The sequence below is a fragment of the Nycticebus coucang genome, chromosome 7 (assembly GCF_027406575.1).
Source record: "Nycticebus coucang isolate mNycCou1 chromosome 7, mNycCou1.pri, whole genome shotgun sequence".
Classification (NCBI taxonomy): domain Eukaryota; kingdom Metazoa; phylum Chordata; class Mammalia; order Primates; family Lorisidae; genus Nycticebus; species Nycticebus coucang.
Window position 1 is genome coordinate 81,904,881 of NC_069786.1, and position 21,480 is coordinate 81,926,360.

At 35.6% G+C, this 21,480-nt stretch overlaps 1 protein-coding gene across 1 annotated transcript in view; it reads left to right on the plus strand.

The window, feature by feature from the left end:
• ZNF804A (zinc finger protein 804A) overlaps positions 1-21,242 on the plus strand; it is a 317,052-nt gene extending 295,810 nt beyond the window's left edge. Inside the window, exons 3-4 of the mRNA XM_053597330.1 lie at positions 15,393-15,523; positions 17,562-21,242. Coding sequence (XP_053453305.1) covers positions 15,393-15,523; positions 17,562-20,781 — 3,351 coding nt within the window. The 3' untranslated portion in view covers positions 20,782-21,242. The remainder of the gene's footprint in view (positions 1-15,392; positions 15,524-17,561) is intronic.
• Positions 21,243-21,480: the final 238 nt, after the last annotated feature.

Genomic DNA, 21,480 nt, shown 5'->3' on the forward strand with positions numbered 1-21,480 from the left:
CATCCTTAACTATAGTTGTGTTCTATCTTTCATAAGAAAGTGTGAGTAAATATAAGTTGGTTTCATAGATGTATGGAGTACATTGGATACTTTCTCCTCCATTCTTGAGACACTTTACTCGGGAGAATCTGTTCCAGGTCCCTCCATGTAACCATAAAAGAGGTAAAGTCTCCATCTTTTTTTTAAGGCTGCATAATATTCCATGGTATACATACACAACAATTTATTAATCCGCTCATGGGTTGATGGGCAGTTGGGCCTCTTCCACGTCTTGTCTATTATGAATTGAGCTGCAATGAATAATCTGGTGCTAATATCTTTTTTGTGGAGTTATTTTTGGTCTTTTGGATATACTCCTAGTAGAGGAATCACAGGATTCAATGGGGGGTCAATTATTAGATCCCTGAGTGTTCTCCAAACTTCTTTCCAAAAGGAACATATAAGTTTGCATTCCTATAGCAGTGGAGAAGTGTTCCCTTTTCTCCCCATCCACACCAACATCTGTAGTTTTGGGATTTTGTTATGTGGGCAACAAAATCTTCCCAAAAAGAAAAGCTCGGGACCAGATGGCTTCACATCAGAATTCTACCAAATCTTTAAAGAGAAACTAGTACCCATAGTACTTAACCTTTTCCAAAACATAGAAAAAGAAGGAATACTTCCCAACACCAACACCTGGACCCACACCTTTCACCATTAACTAAGATAGACTCTCACTGGATAAAAGATTTAAACTTAAGACATGAAACTATAAAAATACTAGCAGAGAGTGGAGGGAAAACACTTGAAGAAATTGGCCTAGGAGAATATTTTATGAGAAGGACTCCCGAGCAATTGAAGCAACATCACAAATACATTATTGGGATCTGAACAAACTAAAACGCTTCTGCATAGCCAAGAACACAGTAAGTAAAGCAAGCAGACAGCCCTCACAATGGGAGAAGATATTTGCAGGTTATGTCTCCAACAAAGGTTTAATAACCAGAATCCACAGAGAACTTAAATGTATTAGCAAGTAAAGAAAAGTAATCCCATCTCAATCAAGGTGGGCAAGGGACTTGAAGAGAAAGTTCTCTGAGGAAGACAGGCACATGGCCTACAGATACATGAAAAAATGCTCATTATCCTTAATCATCAGAGAAATGGAAATAAAAACCACTTTTGAGGGCAGCGCCTGTGGCTCAGTGAGTAGGGCGCCGGCCCCATATGCCGAGGGTGGCGGGTTCGGACCCAGCCCCGGCCAAACTACAACAGAAAAATAGCCAGACGTTGTGGCGCGTGCCTGTAGTCCCAGCTGCTCGGGAGGCTGAGGCAAGAGAATCGCGTAAGCCCAAGAGTTAGAGGTCGCTGTGAGCCGTATGACGCCATGGCACTCTACCTGAGGGCAGTACAGTGAGACTCTGTCTCTACAAAAAAAAAAAAAAAAAAACACTTTTGAGATATCATCTAACTCCAGTAAGATTAGCCCACATCACAAAATCCAATAACTAGAGATGTTGGCGTGGATGTGGAGAAAAGGGAACACTTCTGCACTGCTGGTGGGAATGCAAACTAATATGTTCCTTTTAGAAAGAAATTTGGAGATCACGTAAGGATCTAAAAACAGACATGCCATCCTATAACCATTTTAAATGTGGCCAAAGCTCATTTCTGGATTCATAGATTTCTCCCCTTCAAATTCCTCAGGCTGATTTCTTCCCAAGTGCAAAAGTCTCACCTTCAAGTTCACTATTCTGGTTCACTGCTGCCTGTTTCAGAGTATCTGTTTTCTCCTACATTATAGAACAGAATTACAAACAGCTTCTGGGATGCAAGTTGGTGTGATCCTAGTGCCCAGCTCTGGTCTCAGTGCCTAAAAGATGCAGCTCACCTTGGCCTGCATCACCTTGGCTCATCTTGGTCATTCTGTTACACATATGCTTTTAAATGATTTCTCAGCATTAGATTCACTTAGAAGGATATAAGCTAGCACCTCATATCTTTTCTAATAAGAGTCCTCATATTCCCACAACCAATCTGGGACCCTCTCTCACTCTCTCTTTTGACATTTCAAGATACAATTTAGTTGCAAAGGAATGATATCACATGAGTAGATGTGGAAGCCTTTATGGCTTAGCTCCACATTTTACAAAAGAAAGTAATATTTCTTGTAAGAGGCTTTGTGGTTTTAACTTCCATGGTGCTGGCAAGAGACAAACTTAGTTAGTTTGTCCTTAAGAAGGTCATAATTTTTTCCTAATTCACATAAATAAAATGAAATTATTTGCAATCATAAGCGAAGTTTCCTAATAACACAATTCCACCTTTATTAGAAATCTGAGAAACATAGATCTAACGTTGTACCAAGTTAATATTCTTCTATAAAGAAGGGGAAAATAAAAAAAAAGAAGAGGATATTTTCTATCCTCCTACCCACAATTTTTATACATTAAGTGATAAATTACTTGTAACTTTATATACACAGGCATTTTTGTAAGAGAAAAAAATGTGAAGAGATTGAAAAGATATATTTATATTTGTATAGTACAATACTGCATTCCCACAGAACACTACTACTGGTGGGTCTATATATTATTTCCCCCACTGTACCAAAGACATGATTAAAATGTTAATCAATCCCCATAGATTGAATGTGCTTAAAAATCACATGAATAAAAATTCACCAAATTTATTTTATCCATACTATTTGATATATTAACTTGAGAATGTTCATGGAGTTAGAGTTAGAAATACCTCTGTAAGTTGACCACCCAAGGGACTGTAATAAACAGGTCAACATAAGTGGTGATCAACTAAGGAACTTGGACTACTTTACTGATATGTACATATGGTGCAAGTGTACTCTATGAAAATTAGGTCAACCTAAGGAGATGGTCAGTACTTCTATGCACTTAGAGAAGTTCTACTGTATTTGAAATAATCTAGTTATTTATTAGACCACAAATACGAACCTATGATTGGAAGATGTACACATAAATAATTCTTTTTTGAGACAAAATGCAGGGGCATCATCATAGTTCCTTGCAATATCAAACTCCTAAGCTCAAGCAATTCTTCTGTCTCGGCTTCCTGAGTAACTGGGTCTAAAGGCATGTGTCACCATGCCCAGTACTTTTTTTTATTTTTTGTAAAGAGAAGTTTTTGCTTTTATTCAGGCTGCTCTTTAACTCCTGGCCTCAAGTGTTCCTCTTAGCTTGGCCTCCCATAGTGCTAGGACACAAACATGCATCACTGTGCATGGCCCATAATTTTTCTTGCAGTTTTAAAATACATCTCATTTTTGTATTTCAAATTTAAATTTAAGAAATTATTATCTAAGGGAAATACGCTAATAAGAAAAATGATGGGAAGTACCATATGGCGGAAAATAAAAGTAAAATTCTGATTTTGCCTTACGAAGAGAAATATGATCAACATCTTATGTATTTTCTGGCATTTTTACTGTATTTCTATAGAAACAGATACTTCTGACTATATTTGAAAATATTGTCACTTAAAAAATAACATTGTAATCCAAAAATTTTCTAAATATTTTCCGATTTTTTAAAATTACTGCTAATAGTTGCATAGTATATTCTTGTAAAGTCGAGCCATAACTCTTAACTATTGTTTAGTTACTGAACATTCATGTTGTCCATGAACTTTTAAAAATACAACCGTCAGTATCTCTTACACTTTAGTTTCTATTACTCTCATTATACTATCAAAGATTTTTCTTAGCAAACTTTAGGCCCCCTATTTTCTGAAGAAGTTAATTACAGACATTCTATGCAAATTCAATTTGACAGCATTCATGAGCACTTATAATGCACAAGACACTACTGATCCAGCACTTAAGAAAATGAACTGAATGGTCAGAAAATCAGTTTTAGACATACACACACCAATCGCAAAGACTTTTATATTAGAACTAGGATGAGATTTTCTTCACAAAGAGAAACTTGAGTTAATGGAATTTAAAGAGTCAGAGGCCTTGGGGAAAAGATATTGTTCAGATCTGATATGCCATTAAGAGATTAGATGCTTTTAAAGCTACCATGAAAAAAGTCCAAATGATACACATTCATGATAGTAATGGGAAAAGAAATTTTAAAAGGAATCTTCCACAGGTTCACTCAGCATAATGCCATTGATTAAATAATGACTAGGAGGAAATTACACATTGAAGTGTGATACCATCCGCTAGAATGTCTTAACCTTCTCTAAAGAAAAATATTTGCTAACGCTCTAATAGAACCCACAGCATAGTGTCATTCAAGACAGCTTAATTGATTCAGGAAATAGCGATTGTGATTGAGTTGTAATTCTTTAATGATATTGCTTCCCTACAAGGTAAAAAGCATACTTACATTTTTCAAAAGCCATTAAAAATAGTTCTTGATGGAAACAACTCTCTGGAATTCAAAGGAAGTTTAAACTTGTGGAAACAGTAATAGTGGGTAATATGTTAACTTACTAAGAAATATGAAACCAAAGACAGAAATATTGAAACAAAAGAGTAATGAATTTACTTGTAGTAGGGGAAACACTTAACAGGGTAATTCTTACTATTATCCTAAATATTTATTTTCTGTAATACTGACCTACTGCATCTTCTATGTTGATATTTGAAGCATAGCATCTGCAATGTAAAAAATGGGTGGAACTGAAGCTGTCTTCAGAAAAGATGGAGGTCTGAGAATATGAAGAGAATTGAAGAGAATTATCCAGTGATACATCTAGTAAAGTGAATACATAAGATTACATTCAACTGTAAAAAAAAAACTCTAACAAAGCTGGCTTTTTCTCCCAAACTACATAGGTAATCTGTTCAATGCTTAGCTGATATGAACTGAATATCTTTTTTATTTCTGCTCTGATTCAGTTGTTTGAATGAGGTTCACTCATGCTATAGAGAACAATTTACTTTATTCAATGACTACAGATTTAAATGTTAATCCTATATAAAAAGTATCTTCACAGTGAAATTTAGGCTGATGTCTGAACACATAACTAGATACTATGGCCTAGACAAATTGACACCATTAAGGACCACAAGTTAACCTACTATAAATTTAGCACGCATATACACCTCTTTAAACCAGTTTTAATCTCTAAATAAATGCAATAATGAGGTTACATTCTGTCTAACATGATACAGCTATCCTGCATACAATCAAAACCACACTAGCCCTTTCCCCAGAAGAGGATGCAGTCATTGCTGTTTCTTAGGAACTAAGAATTCTGAGCCAATAGAGCATAAATGTGCACGAAAAAGAAACAAAAATTTTGCTAGTAGATCAATAGGGGTAAGCAAGAGTGGTGCCGTCCCCATGTTCACCCTAGATTCCTGGAACCGTTACTCTTGGCTATGGAAGAAACAGCATCTTATATTGGATGCTGATTCAGAACACATACAGCCTTCTGGAGGACATTACCCCAGCCCTGTAAGGTGTTGCCACATATAAAACTGTACATGAGTCTTCAAAAAATATTCTGTATTCTATTAAATCAACTTCCTTAGAGCAGTGGAATACATGGTAAGACTAGTGAATCCCATGATCATGGGCCCATCGCTATACTTCATTTGCTGCAAGAGGAATCCCTTGATTAGATTAAGATGTGAGGCATACCATCATTGGGGATAAGGCCTTCGGTGAGTCCATGGATTGCAGTTTTGTGAGAAGCACAGTGTGCAGGGAGAGCACATATGTATCCAGAAAAGTATGTAGGGCAGGAAGAACAAAGTGCTGCCGCTTTCATAGAAGCTGTCCAGAGTAATCAACCTGCCACCAGGCAGCTGGTTGATCACCCCAGGAATGTTACCATATCGAGGTCAGTGTTGGTCTCTGTGAGGCTGGCTTTGCAAACAGGAAGTCTATTGGCCAAACCCACGGGTGAGCATTCACATGGAACACAAGTATCTTCCTGGTTTCTGCTCATTCACAGAAGTCTATCCACACACTCAGACATCCCTGTTACCAATTTTCAAATCATGGCCCTTCCAAATTCCTAGCCATCCAGTCAATTCATTGACCACAATTCATGAATTGGCACGTAATTTTATTTTTGGCTATTTCTCTTTCCAAGCAAAAAGAATAACCGGGTCCATTGCTCGAGGTTCTTCCCATTGGGAGGATTTCTATTCATCACCATCCTTCAGGGATGTCCCAGAAAGGGGATGTGGTGCTGCAGCTTTCTACTTTCAAATGGTGCCTACACGACTCAGAACCATCTGTAAACCAGCCTTGAGTTTTCTCTTCCTCTGTCATATATCACTTGCGTAGGATTCAGATAATTCTTGTGTAGTGATTCAGATAACTCTTTTTTTTTTTTTCTCGTCCTTTTTAAACTTACAGTTAAGGAATATCAGCATTATCGCACAACTAGGAGCAGTGGTCAAAACAAAAATGACTGCAAATCACTGTTACTTTAACTATGGCTGTTTGCTCCCTCTGCTTCAAGAGCTTTTCTTGAGATTTCTTGTGGCTGATCTCCTATGGCTCTCTCTCCTATTAGTTTTACTCAAATGTCATCTCAATGTCTACTTCTACGGTGGACATAATTAAGGTGATTCTCAGTGAATAATGCCAATAATATGGAAAAACCTGTGACTTCTTTCTAAGGAATAAAATATTAAAAAGCGACTAGCCACTCATTGACTAGCTTATTTTTTATACTTTATGTTTTATAAACTCCATCTTAGCAAAATGGAGAGACTCTTTCTTGCTGACCTTGAAGAAGCTATTATGTTTAAAGGAACTTATGAAAACTCCCTGGGGCAAGCAACTGCTAGCAGCCTCTAGTCTTTGAGAGTGTCCTGGATGGAAGCTCTAGAAAACCTGGGCTCTCAGTCTTACAAAGAAAAGGAATTGTTCCAACAACCTGAGGGAGTTTGGAAGAGGACTTTTCCCCCAGACAAAACTGCAGATGAGAATACAGCTTAACTGCTTAAGCCCAAGAATTGGAGATTGCTGTGAGCTGTGATGCCACAGCACTCTACTGAGGGTGATATAGTGAGACTCTGTCTCTGTCTCGAGGAAAAAAAAAAGAGAGAGAATACAGCTTAACCACCTCCTGGGCTGGAAAAAATACTGAGGTTCAGATGCATGGAAACCAAGAGAAAATAAATGTATGTTGTTTAAGCTGCTAAATTTGTGATAAGTTTTTACAAAGAAATTTAAAAAATAATAACACAACTGTCTTAATCACTCTATTTGAAATTGCTATCCTTCCCCTCCCACATCCCCTGTGGCACACTCTGCTTCATTTCATCTAGAGTACTTTCTGCTATCTATTATGACTTGTAACTAATATATTCAATGTTTTACTATGTATTTCTCATCTGGGAAAAATTTCATTTAAAAAAGCAGAATTTTTGTTATTGTTTCAGGTTAATGTCAGGGTACAAAGAATGAGGTTACAATGTTTGCATTTGTTGGTAGAGTTCCTCTTATTATTGTGCCCTGCCCCCAAGAGGTGTACCATGTACCTTAACATTATGCTAATTAAATGGGAGCCCACCCGTCTCCGTCCTGCCTCCCCTTTCACGCTCTAGTTTCTCCACTCATCACATTGAGTTGAGTTGAGAGTTTTAATGAGTTGAGTTTTTCTTTTATGTGGGCATGTATTAGACAATCTGCTGACTTCATATTATTTCTATTGAGTACATTGGATTCTTGCTCCTCCATTCTTGTGATACATTACTAAGAAGAATGTGTTCCGACTCTATCCAAGTTAATACAAAAGATGTAAACTCTCCATCATTTTATGGCTGAATAGTATTTCATGATATACATACACCACAAGTTGTTGATCCTTCCTGGGTTGATGAATATTTAGGTTGTTTCAAAATCTTGGCAATTGTAAATTGAGCTCTGATAAACAATCTAGTGAAAATGTCCATATGTGGGCGGTGCCTGTGGCTCAGCGAGTAGGGCGCTGGTCCCATATGCTGGAGGTGGTGGGTTCAAACCCAGCCCCAGCCAAAAAAAAAAAAAAAAAAAGAAAAGAAAATGTCCATATGAAAAATGATTTGTTTTCTTTGGGGTAGATGCCTAGTAGTGGGATTGCAGGATCAAATGAGAGGTCTAATTTGAGTTCTTTGAGGATTCTCCATACTTCCTTCCAAAAAGGTTGTATTAGTTTGCAGTCCCACCAGCAGTGTAAAAGCGTTCCTTTCTCTCCACACCCACACCAGCATCTGCAGCTTTGAGACTTTGTGATGTGGGCTGTTCTACTGGCGTTTGGTGATATCTCAGGATGGTTTTGATTTGCATTTCTCTGATGATCAGGGATTATGAGCATTTTTTAAAATGTTTGTTAGCCATTCATCTGTCTTCATCAGAGAAGGTTCTGTTCTTCTCTTTTGCCCAGTGGTATATGGGATTGCTTACTTTTTAGTTGTTGTTGAACTTGAGTTCTCTATAGATTCTAGTTATCAACCCTTTGTCAGATTCATACACTGCAAATATCTTTTCCCATTCTGAAGGTGGTTTTTTGCTTTACTTGTTGTTTCCTTAGCTGTGCAGAAGCTTTTCAGGTTATTTTGGTCCCATTTGTTTATTTTGTTGTTGTGATAGATGCTGTAGTCTTCTTCATAAAATCTTTCCTTTGTGACGCCACGGAACTCTACCAAAGGTGATAATCATAAGGCTTCTTTCCTTAATAATCATAAAATTATCAAGAGGTTTTCTCACATTTTCTTCTAAGATTTTTATCTTTTCATGTCTTGGATTTAAATCCTTTATCCATCTTGAGTCAATTTTTGTAAGTAGTGAAAGGTGTGGGTCAAGTTCCAGTCTTTTAAAGGTGGTCATCCAGTTCTCCCAGCACCATTTGTTGAATAGGGATTCTTTTCCCCACCATAAGCTTTTGATGGGTTTATCAAGGATCAGATGGCAAGTAGAGACTGGTTTCCTCTCTTGGCCTTCTACTCTGTTTCATATGTCTATGTCTCTATTTTTGTGCCAATACCATGCTGTTTTGATCACTGTGAACTTGCAATATAACCTAAGCAGTCAGGTAGAGTGATGCCTCCAGCTTTGTTTTTCTTACTAAGAATAGCCATGGCTATACCAAGATTTTTCTGGTTCCATAAAAAATGAAGTACTATTTTTGCCAGTTCTTTGAAGTATGATGTTGGTATTTTAATCGGGATTGCATTGAATCTGTCGATTGCTTTGGGTGGAATAGACATTTTAACAATATTGATTCTTCCCAGCCATGAACATGGTACATTCTTCCATTTGTTAATGTCTTCTGCTACTTCATTTCTTAGGTTTTCATAATTCTGTTTGTAAATATCCTTCACCTCTTTTGTTTAGGTATATTCCTAAGTATTTCATTTTTTTGAAGCTACTATAAATGGAATTGTGCCCTTGATTTTCTTCTCAACTTGGCTGTTATTGGTATATACAAAGGTTACTGATTTGTGAACATTGATTTTATACCCTGAGAAGTTACTGTATTTCTTGATCACTTCTAGGAGCCTTGTGGTTGACTTTCTGGAGCTTTCTAAGTATAAGATCAAATAATCAGCAAAGAGTGAGAGTTTGACCCCATTTAGATGCCTTTTATATACTTCTCTTGCCTGATTGTATTGGCTGTGAGAACTATGATGAATAGTAGTGGTGATAGTGGACATCCTTGTCTGGTTCCAGTTGTAAGTTTTACTCCTTTCAGTATGATATTAGCTGTGGGTTTGACACAGATGGCTTCAATCAGCTTAAGAAATGTGTCACCCATGTCTATTTTCTTAAATGTTCTTATTAGAAAAGGATGCTGACTTCCATCAAATGCTTCTTCTGCATCTATTGAGAGGCTCATCTGGTCTTTGTTTTGCTTCTGTTGATATGGTGAATTACATTTATTGATTTGTATATGTTAAAGCAGCCTGGCATTCTTTGGATGAAGCCTACTTGATCATAGTGTATATTCTGCAGACATATTTATGCAAACATTTGCAAAGTGCAAGCATTAGAAAATAATTTACTGTTTGTAAATTTATTTTTGAGACAGAATCTCACTATGTTGCCCTGGGTAGAGTGCTGTGATGTCACAGTTCATAGCAATCTCAAACTCTTGGGGTTAAGCTATTCTCTTGCCTCAGCCTCCCAAGTAGCTGGGACTACAAGTGCCTGCCACAACACCCAGCTATCTTTTGGTTGTAGTTGTCATTGTTGTTTGGCAGGCCTGGGCTGGATTCAAACCCGCGAGCTCCAGTGTATGTGGCTGGCGCCCTAGCCACTGAGCTACAGGTGCCAAACCTGTTCGTAAACTCTTAAACCAAAGAATATTGATTCTTTATGTTTTACCATTTGTTAGTTGCATATTTTCAAAGCTTATATTGAATTACACATCATTGTACTTCATAATGTTTTCAGTAGATAGCTATACCCCATCCTACCACAAATTACATTTAAAAGTCTTCTAGGGCGGCGCCTGTGGCTCAAAGAGTAGGGCGCCGGTCCCATATGCCGGAGGTGGTAGGTTCAAACCCAGCCCCAGCCAAAAAAAAAAAAAAGTCTTCTAATTTTCTTTTTTTTCTTTCTTTCTTTCTTTTTTTTTTTTTTTTTGTATAGACACAGTCTCACTTTATCACCTTTGGTAGAGTTCCGTGGCGTCACATAGCTCACAGCAACCTTCAACTCCTGGGTTTAGGTGATTCTCTTGCCTCAGCCTCCTGAGTAGCTGGGACTACAGGGTCTCGCCACAATGCCCAGCTATTTTTTGTTGCAGTTTGACTGGGGCCGGGTTTGAACCCGCCACCCTCGGTATATGGGGCCGGCACCCTACCCATTTAGCCACAGGCACTGCCCCTAAAGTCTTCCAATTTTCTAATACTCGATGACTGCCATTCCTGTCTTAAAAATTATTGCTAAGTATTTCTTTTATTTTCAGAAAATTGTTGAGGAAGTTTTTGAAATATCATTGATACTACATATTTCCATAAGCCTCACAGATATACCTTGTATGTTTATTTGTGTGAAATTTAGGTTTTATTTTTTCATTTGACATTCTCAAAAGATTATTGTTATGTACCACATAACAACTGTGGTACATTGTGAGATATCCGTCAGAATTTTGTCATTGTCCAGACATAATTATACAAACATAGAAGGTATAATTTACTATGCACCTAGGCTATAAGATGGTGCCTATCGCTCCTCAGCTACAAACCTGTACATCATGTTGAATTAAATATATTACAGTTTGCCATAGTGAGTTCTAATTAAATGAACTATACTGAAAAGCATATAAATGTAAGAAATCCCTTAATCTTATGCTAATGGTGTCATATGTATGTAGAAATTTCCATGCTATTCTAAAAATTCAGACTTTCACAGTTATAAATGGATATAATAAATTTGAAAATTGAAAATATAGTTGAAAAAAAAATTGAAATTTGAAAATATAGTTGAAAATTTCTATATCTAAAAACGTACACAATGTACTGTTCCATTTCTTTAACTGCTACCAAGTAATAGCACCACTTCCTGTTTATCATAGGACTAGGCCATAGGAATTTTCAACTCCATTATAATTTTATGAGGCCACAGTTGTACATGAATATGAGTATATTATTGACCGAAATGTCATCTACTGAGGTATGGCAATACTTGATTGCTATTATTTACCTTTCAAAATTATTAGATTTAAAATATGATTTAGAACTTTAATTTTGCTGCAGAAAAATGTAAGAAAAGATATTAAAACTAGTAAATTCCAGGCACAAAACTCTATAAAATACTTGAACAAGAGTCTAAGCTCTGAAGTTGAATATCATCAAAATATTAGATAAGCTACTTTACCTTGATATCAGAAAGTCCATCACTAAGGTAAGTATTTGTGCGTAATGAAGATGAGTAGGAACATGTGGAGGTAGCTTAGTGCTTTGAACAATCTACAATATGAGACATTTATATTTTATTTTATTTTTTTCTGTATTTATTTATTTATTTATTTTTATTAAATCATAGCTGTGTACATCAATATGATCATGGGGCACCATACACTTGTTTCGTAGAATATTTGACAAATTTTCATCTCATTAGTTGACATAGCCCTCCTGGCATTTTCCTAGTTACTTTGCCAAGACATTTATATTTTAAATGAGCATAGTTCTCTAAATCAGCATTTAGGGAATGACTCCAGTCAGGTCCATCAGTCACACAACACGATTAGCATTTAAATAATAATTTGAATGACTCTTTGATTTTCAACTATTATGTCAATAAAACTGGATTAATTCAAATGGTTTATTTTGAAACAGTGAATGGTGAAAATCCTGACATGTCACATACTTTATTAAGAAAAGAAAAGCTTTTCTTTTCATTAGAAACATTGTGCTTTTATCTTAGTGATGAAGTCTAAGCCCTATTATTACTTATATTTTATTTATTATAATATATACATGTATTTATCTATAATATATCACAGAAATGAACTTTTATGCTAAAGCTTTTATTAAAAATAATAAAATTGATCTTTATTGTTTGTTTTCTGCAGCTTCCCAAAAGAACAAGTAGGAAATGAATTATCTGTACTTACTAAAATAAAACTATTTATAAATAACAAGCAAAGATACTTTGACGATTAGCTCTTTCTTTGGTATTCAAACTTTATTTATTTATTTATTTTGCTTTATTTCACTTGATACTTTAATTATGTTACATATTTATTTTAGAAAACTTAGGTTCTATTTCCTTTGAAATTCTCATTTAACATTCTCCTCTTAGCACCCAAACCAGTTACCCCTCTTGATTGAATGATTTTCTCAAAACAGCAGACAGTATTTCCCATTGAAGGAGATATGATAGAAACATATGATAGATAGGGTCTTTTGTAATTTGGTTATGACCTGCAATACATCAATTCTCATTCTTTCCACACATACACTAAGCTCTATCCATAATTCTCTACATACATATCTTAGAAGACACAAGCTCCTATTTCTATTTGTATAAAATGGTTTACGTTCCCTGATATATCCTCTCATCCCCAACATCCAATACTTCTTCTTCTGGGTAGCCTTTGTGCTCTTCAAGAGATCTAAAATAGTTGTCACTTTTCCCAAGTAGCTATCCTTGGGAGTCTTTGGGAACATTATCTATCCTTACGTGGAACTATAAAAATACTTCAATAAATGATTGCTATTATCTCCTCCTGTGTATGTTCTCTCCTAATTTCTGCAAAAGGTACATAAACATCCACGCACACTTGCCCCCATATACACTCACAGACTCACACACAGGCACACACTATGAAGGTAAAATCATTTTCTTTAATTAAAAAAAAAATCTCAACCACTTAATAATGACTATTGCTGTTGCTTAAAAGTTGTCTGTTGAGTGAGTACTACTTTAATTTTTTAAGAAATAGAAATGACCAAGGTTATGTATACATGAAATTTAAGCATGAAACTTCTTTAGATCTATTATACTGTAATGCTATACCTGTTGTTTAAGATAATAAAATAATTTGGTATAATATTATATGCAGTGAGTGGGCTGTGGCCGGCAGGGGGCCTCCACAGCCTGGGAAATGCTCAGGGAGCGACCCGCCCCCCCCCCCAACCACTCTCCTCCTTTAACACTATTCTTTCCACCTGCCAGAAGTCACGTAGCCCAGGCATAATTAATTAACAAGCACAGTTCTCATCTTTAAGGTTGATCTCTACCCCATGTGTAAAGATTTATGCAATCTTGTTAAGATATAGTATAAATAAAGCTGTTTCCAGAGTTCAGGGGCCTGGCTGCAGTCACCAGCTGTGTCAGCCCTCCCTATGCCATCCTATCTTGTTTCTCCTGGGTTTCTTCACCTCTCCCCAACTTTCTGGTTTCATTTCTCAATTTCCCACCATCTCCCTCCTTGCGCTGGCTTGCCAGAGGTCCTATTCTCGTGCCAGTACATGGCAATTATAAAATTGTAGCTACTTTATATAGTTATAGTAAAGTAACAATATCAAAGTCTTACTTTCTATGAGATGTTGATACTCTTAGACATTTCTGACATGCTCTATCAATTATACAGTCTAAATTCTACTTTATAAAAACTCCGAAAAATAAGTTAATGCAAATGAGAATTCTCAAAATATCTTTTGTATAATTTTTTAAAATATTCTGGAATTACACAGCTATTGATATCTAGAGATATATAGGTATATATGCATAAAAACACATCTTCTATAAATCCCATCAATTAAAATGTTAGAGATCATTAGAAGCTTACCCTATGTAAATGTAATATTTATATTTACATATTTACATATTTACATGTAGCTTAAGCACATGGTGCTATATAGACAAAATTAAGGTAAACAAGTCAAGGTCATCAGGAGTAGAATATTACCTAATAAGAATGACTAACGTTTTAAATATAGATAGAAATTTTCTAATTTGGAGGAATTTAAGTGATTCATACAATAATAAAACAAACACCTATTAAGCAGGCATGTTATATACCAGATATTGTTCTAAGCTCCTGTATAAATCAGAATATTAATATAAGACATTTATTAAAACTTTAATCATTTTGTTAATATGTGACTTATGTAGGATGGATGTGTAGAAAGTAACCAGCGATTTAATATGAAAAATAAGAGAGAACATGGCTGGAAACCTGCCAGAAAAGCCTCCTGTCTCTTATTCTCTTACAATACTCTTCTAAGATTCTGAAATAATACAATCACATAACACCATGAAACATCAGAAAAATACTATTTTAAGTATTTTTTAATAACTACACATTTTCTTTATAAAAGACCATAATGAAATTACTCAGGGCAAGAATCCACTTTGATGGCTCAAAAATCATATCACATGTATTGTTATTTGTTAATTCCATTCAAGCTGACCTGCTCCTTTTCTGGCTATCAACCCGTAAAATGACTTCTTTAACACAGATTAAAAATAATGTTCAATGTAGTAAGAATTTACGGAAAAACAATACGAATTTTCTTCCAAGATCTTGAATTGTTTGGGAAATATGGCTGATTCTTGAGAGAAGGGATTGTTTAAAATCACATCAGTAGGGATCATTTGCTTTATGGATTAATATAAGACATTTGCTTTTAGAAAATATGAAAAGGACCAGATAACTTTCTCTTACAGAATCCATCAAAATATAAGGATTTACAAGACTAACACTTTGTAATCAGGATGAGAAACTTACTTGGCCAACAATCAATAAGAAAAGATGAAATTTTTCAAGTTGACTTAACTATGGCATAGATAAAAGTTTTATTAAAATGTAATAATATGGTTTGACATTTTCATAAGCCAACATTCAAGAATATACTTTTGTTGGAAATGGATTGTCATTAATGTTGTGTTTTCCTTGCGATGATGTATTGGAAAATTTCAACAACAATAAAATTTTAAAATTGGTCATTCTTTATATTTTTTCAATAGAGGCTCAAAGAACTGAAACAAAGGGAGTTTGCTAGAAATGTAGCATCTAAATCCAGGAAAGATGAAAGAAAACAGGAAAAGGCACTCCAGCGCCTGCACAAGCTGGCTGAGCTAAGAAAGGAAGCTGTATGGTGAGTGTGCAATTAAATGCTATGTGTTCTTAAAACATGACCAAAAAAAGAGGAGGGGGGATTAGAAATAAGATTAGAAATAAAGGGCAAGAGTCTGTCTGTATCTATACTCAGAATAAGGCACACATGTTTTCATGGCCTCCTGTAAGCTGTAAATAGTAATTTGAATTTAAATTTTATGCAAACACCTGTTTAATGCACATTTCAATAAAAAGCCAAAATTACTATAATTTTAGTTTGTAAAAAAATAAATTTCATGTTATGTGAAGCTATCTTAGTTGGAAACTATCCCGTTTCTTAGTGAAATTCAAAACAGTTGACTGAATAAAAGAGCAAGTCACTATATCATGGTATTTTTACCAAAGGGGTTTTAACAGAAAATTACTGTTACAAATGAAAATTTAGATAACTTGCGTTTAAAGTTTCTTTAAGATAAAAAGTCAAAAAGATGCCATGAATTTGAGAAGCACTTCAAAATTAGTGTCACTGTGAATAAACTCTAAGTGGACTGTTAAAAGTTCACAACTCTTAAACTTTGACCTGCTTCTACCGGTGAATAGATGTTAATGTGAACAGTGTTGGAATTCATACTTTACAATTCACAGAAGGGCAATTGTATTTAAAAGAGTACTACCTTCTAAAATGTCCTTGGTTTCCCCAATGAATAAGACCTCTCTTACTAGTGTATAATAAAGCTATTTTTTTAGCAAATCTATTTTATACTGAATAATGTTATGGGTGTCACAGATATCAAAATATTGTTAGGGATGCCAAATTTGGAAAAGCCAAAATAAAATTTATATGTATTCATATGGAACTGCTATTCAGTTATTTTGACAGATATGTTTATTTGTATATTTATAAATGAAAAATTATACACATACAAGTGAAAGTTTATACTATAGAGGATCATGGGACCTATGTAATTAAATGCTCTATATAGCCTGTAATAAAGTAAATTATAATACAGTATATTAAGTGAACTAGAGTTTATAATAAAATATGTGCAGAAAAGCAATATTGTGTAGGTAAGTTGTTATACCGCATACAGAGAACATATTTCACATGTGTAAATATATTTACACAAACATGCGTACACAATTTTCTCACTAATTCTATGTGTCTAATGCTATGTGAACAGGAAGCGGTGTTGTTGCTTGGTTGCAGATAAAGGAAAGAACCAGAACATTGTGTTAGTTGTTAGATAAACAGATTCTCTACTGAAATTTTATTTTATCCATTTATAACTTCTAAAAGTCTGAATTTTTAGAATAGCATGGAAATTTCTATATACATGATATCATTAGCATAAGATTTAAGGATTTCTTATATTTATGTGCTTTTCAGTATAGCTCTTTTAATTAGAACTCACTATGGTGCACTGGCTTGCCAAATAAATCACATCTTTAAATGGTCTTATCTGTATTTACTACATATTATAATATAATTTATAACTTCAGCATAATTTTAAGTATTGAGACTAGCAATTTCAAAAAGCTCAACATCTCATCATGTAGTCGTATCTCTCCATTAGCTTCCATAGGAGCACATACCACCTGGGCTAAAGCAGACTCTCAGTGGGTTGAATGGAATTGTACAAACAAATTCTCAGCTTTTCTAAAGTAATGAGTGAGGTGTTTTTTTTTAATTTTTCCTACTTCCATTATAGTTACCATATTGCATCAATGATATCAAGTATTTGTGAATTAAAAGTAATTTTACCTTAGAGAATTTTACAGTGCTCCAAATTTCATTAAAGAGGCCATGTAGGGTAGAAAAGCTTGGTCAGGAATCACTGCTTGATAAAACAGAAATATTCTAGCGATTGCTATTAATAGCGATGCAAGCACTCCAGTTATCCCCCAAAATAACTAATAAGTAAATCCTATCACAGAAGGCAGGTGCACAATATGAAAGTAATTCACTTAACAAAGATTTAAAACTTAAAAAAAAAAATTTAATGATTTTTCTAAGGTGCATTTGCCTATTTTCTCTAAAAAGTGCCCTATTTAACACACATTTTTATTTCTTTTTGTAGTGCTCCTGGAAGTGGCCCCATGTTCAAGTCAACAACTGTTACTGTGAGAGAAAATTGTAATGAAATTTCCCAAAAAGTTGTTGTGGATTCAGTTAGTAACCAGCAGGATTTCAAATATACTTTGATTCATAGTGAAGAGAGTACTAACGATGTTACAACAGTTGCTGTAGATCCAGAAAGAGCAAATAATTATACAGAAAAAAATAGTCAACTTGGGGATCAAGCCCAGGGAATTCACAGACACAAAATCGGCTTTTCTTTTGCATTTCCAAAGAAAGCATCCGTGAAGCTGGAGTCTTCAGCCGCAGCCTTCTCTGAACACAATGATGATGCCTCTGTGGAAAAGGGATTTAGCAGAAAAAGTAGATTTGTCCCCAGTGCTTGTCATCTTCAGCTATCTTCACCAACAGATGTGCTTTTGAGTTCCGAGGAGAAAACTAACTATTTTCATCCACCAGAGGCAATGTACACTGGTAAAGAAACTGCTCAAACTCAAGAGATAAAAGAAGTCTCTAGTGAAAAGGATACATTATTATTATCTTCATTTTGCCAGCTTCAACTCCCTTTATCTTCTTATGCAGATAATTGCCAAAATTCAGTTCCAGTAGCAGATCACATACCACCGCAAGATATTATTAAAGAAGGCATACCTATGAATGGTAACAGTTCTGAGCTGTTAGGAACTAAAACCACAGGTTTTGATATGTCTACTGATTGTGTTTCTGTGCAAGCTAACACAGAGGAAAATATTCAGGATGATCAGACATCTGCAATTAAAGTTGAAAATAAAAATGGTCCTGAGACACTGACCCTTTCAAATACCCAACAGGATAATACAACTTTACATAAAAAAACAGATTTATATAAAAGGCAATGTAAGCCATTTGTACCTGTACTTAACAAATACGGGTCAACAGTTCTTCAGTGGCCATCAGAAATGCTGGTTTACACAACTACTGAACCATCAATTTCCTATAGCTGTAATCCTTTATGTTTTGATTTCAAGTCCACTAAAATAAACAATAATCTAGATAAAAATAAGCGGCCCTTAAAAGATCTCCATTCTCAGCAGAAAGAAGAAGACATTTGCAAGAGTCTGGTTTCAGAGTGCCATGAGGTGTCTATTGCAGGACTCACGGGTGGTAACAGAAATGAACACACCCAAGTCGCTTCTCTTTTGACTGATGATGCTCTCTCCAACAGTTGTGATTCTGAAAAGAATGAGAATATGGGTCAAAGGTTTAAAAAAAGTTCCCGTAGAATCAAAAAAACAGAAAAATACAATTTTACTAAAACTCAAATAAAACAGGACACTCTAGATGAGAAATATAACAAAATAAAGTTGAAAGATACTCACGAATACTGGTACCATAAAAGTAGGAGAAAGAAAAAAAGAAGAAAGCTATGTCAGCATCATCGTGGAGAGAAAACCAAAGAAATAGAGACTCACTACAGAATGGAAACAAACAATAGTTACACTAATACAACAGGGAAAAATCCACTGGTATCAGTTTCAGAAAAACAGAGTCTATCTGTAGAGCAATTGGTAGATTCACTTCAGCTACCTGATAAAAGGCCCAAAGCAGCATCGTTAAGTGAAAATGAAGAAATATATAAAACCTGCAATCCTGAAGATAATATTAATGCTATCAGTTCTACAAACCACTGCAAAAAACACACAGCACTTTTAAGTGGACAATCAAATTCAACAATGATACATTCTTGGAAACATAATTTAACATACTCCAGAACGTATTGTTGTTGGAAAGCCAAAATGTCGAGTTGTAGTCAGGATCACAGATGCTTAGTTCTTCAAAATGACGTGAAATGCCTGAATCAGAATCAGGCTGTCAAAAGAGGCTACAATTCTCTCACGAATGAATCCGAAAGATTCTGTCGAAAACGTAGACAACATTCATATTCTTACTCTTCAGATGACAGTTTGCATCAACACAATCATTTACCAAAAGAGTTCTTGAGACCACCAAGTGCTTCTGTCACTCCCTGTAAGCCTAAAAAGAAACGAAGGAGAAAAAGAAGCAGATTTCACACTGAATTTGAACATTTAGAACTCAAAGAAAACACAGATTATCCCATGAAAATAAATTCTCCCTTAAATCACCTGGATGGATTAACAAGTGAAGACAAGAAAGAAGAAATGAAACCACGAGAAGTTGCAAATATTGAAAGGAACTCAGAACAAACAGACCAAGTAAAAAACTCGCTGACTTTGCACCCTGGTGATCCTCTTCCTTCTGAAACCAATGATGAAACTGAGCATTTAGACATGGCCGTTGCTTCTGGTGAATTGTCAGAGGTTTCCAATGGCGCCACCACATCTGTCTCTGTAGCTAGTACCCCAACAAAAGAAGTAATTGACAGCACCTTGCTTGATCACAAAGAAAAAAGTGAGAATATACACCTTAATGAAAAGCATCCTCCTTTCAAGGTGTCTAATATTGAAAGGGAGTTTAGACAGTCACCACCTAAATCACAATTTTGCCACTTTGAGCTGGCTGAGGCCCTTCCACAAGGAAAGAAGAATGAGGCATCAACTGAGTGGCTGCATTATAATTCAGGAATCCTTAAAACACAACCACCAGTACCCTTCAAGGAAGCACATGTCAGTGGCCATACCTTTGTAACAACTGAGCAAATCCTGGCTCCACTAGCTTTGCCTGAACAAGCATTGTTGATCCCACTAGAAAACCATGACAAATTCAAAACTCTACCATGTGAGATCTACCAGCACCTTGTACAGCCAAACATGCTGGCCAACAAGGTCAAATTCACCTTTCCTCCAGGTGCCCTTCCACCCCCTAGCACACCTCTACAGCCTTTGCCTCTACAGCAGCCCTTCTGTTCTACCTCTGGAACCACTATCCATCACACTGTTTTGCAGCAGCATGCTGCAGCTGCAGCAGCTGCAGCAGCCGCCGCAGCTGCAGGAACCTTTAAAGTGCTCCAGCCACACCAACAGTTTCTTTCCCAAGTCCCACCTCTCACCAGAACATCCTTACCTCAGATCTCAGTAGGACCGGTAGGACCGCGGGTTTGTCCTGGGAACCAGCCACCTTTTGTTGTTTCTCCTCAGATGTCAATCATTCCAGCTTCTGTTCTTCATCCAAGCCATCTGGCTTTCCCACCTTTGCCCCATGCGCTCTTCCCTTCACTGCTCTCCCCACACCCTACTTTCATCCCTCTACAGCCCCTCTTCTAGCCACCACCATAAAGGGGAAAGAAAATACTCATGTGAAAACTACTGCTATATGCGTTAAGTGTTCATCTAAGTGAGTAACTGGCTGTTTCACTGGTGGAAGTACACTAGCCAAAGGATGGCCTCGTTAATTTGAAATCATTTACTGTAAATGTAACGATGCAAATAAACTTTTAAGTTACTGATATATAATATTATTAAAGCACTGAATAGTTTGAAAATCAATACAATATATGCTGTATATTAAAATGATGTCTTAAGAGTATGTATAATGTACATAAAATATATTTATAGTATATAATTTATGTTGTAAAGTATGCTCTTTGGTTTTTTTTTATCTTTGTGTATTTGCACCTATTTAATGTTTAGACAAAGCGGACGGCACTATGTTTTGTATCATGTTCCTTGGAACTGTAAATTCAGTGAAATATATCTCTTGCAATAAATTTTTGTTAACTATTTAAGTAAATCAAACTTTTGTTTTTAGTTGGTTTTCACTGTTTTACAAATGTATGGTAACAGTAGGTGTTGGATTTATAAGATTTCTTCGATCCCTTGGCATCGCCAAACCTCCAAGGCCCAAGAAGATATTTTTTGGAATTCTATCATACTTAAACTATGATACCTTTTGGAATTAGTATAATAGAGGGTCCTTTTCATTTTCCATTTGTTCTAACACTGCTTGTAGTCACAGTATACTAC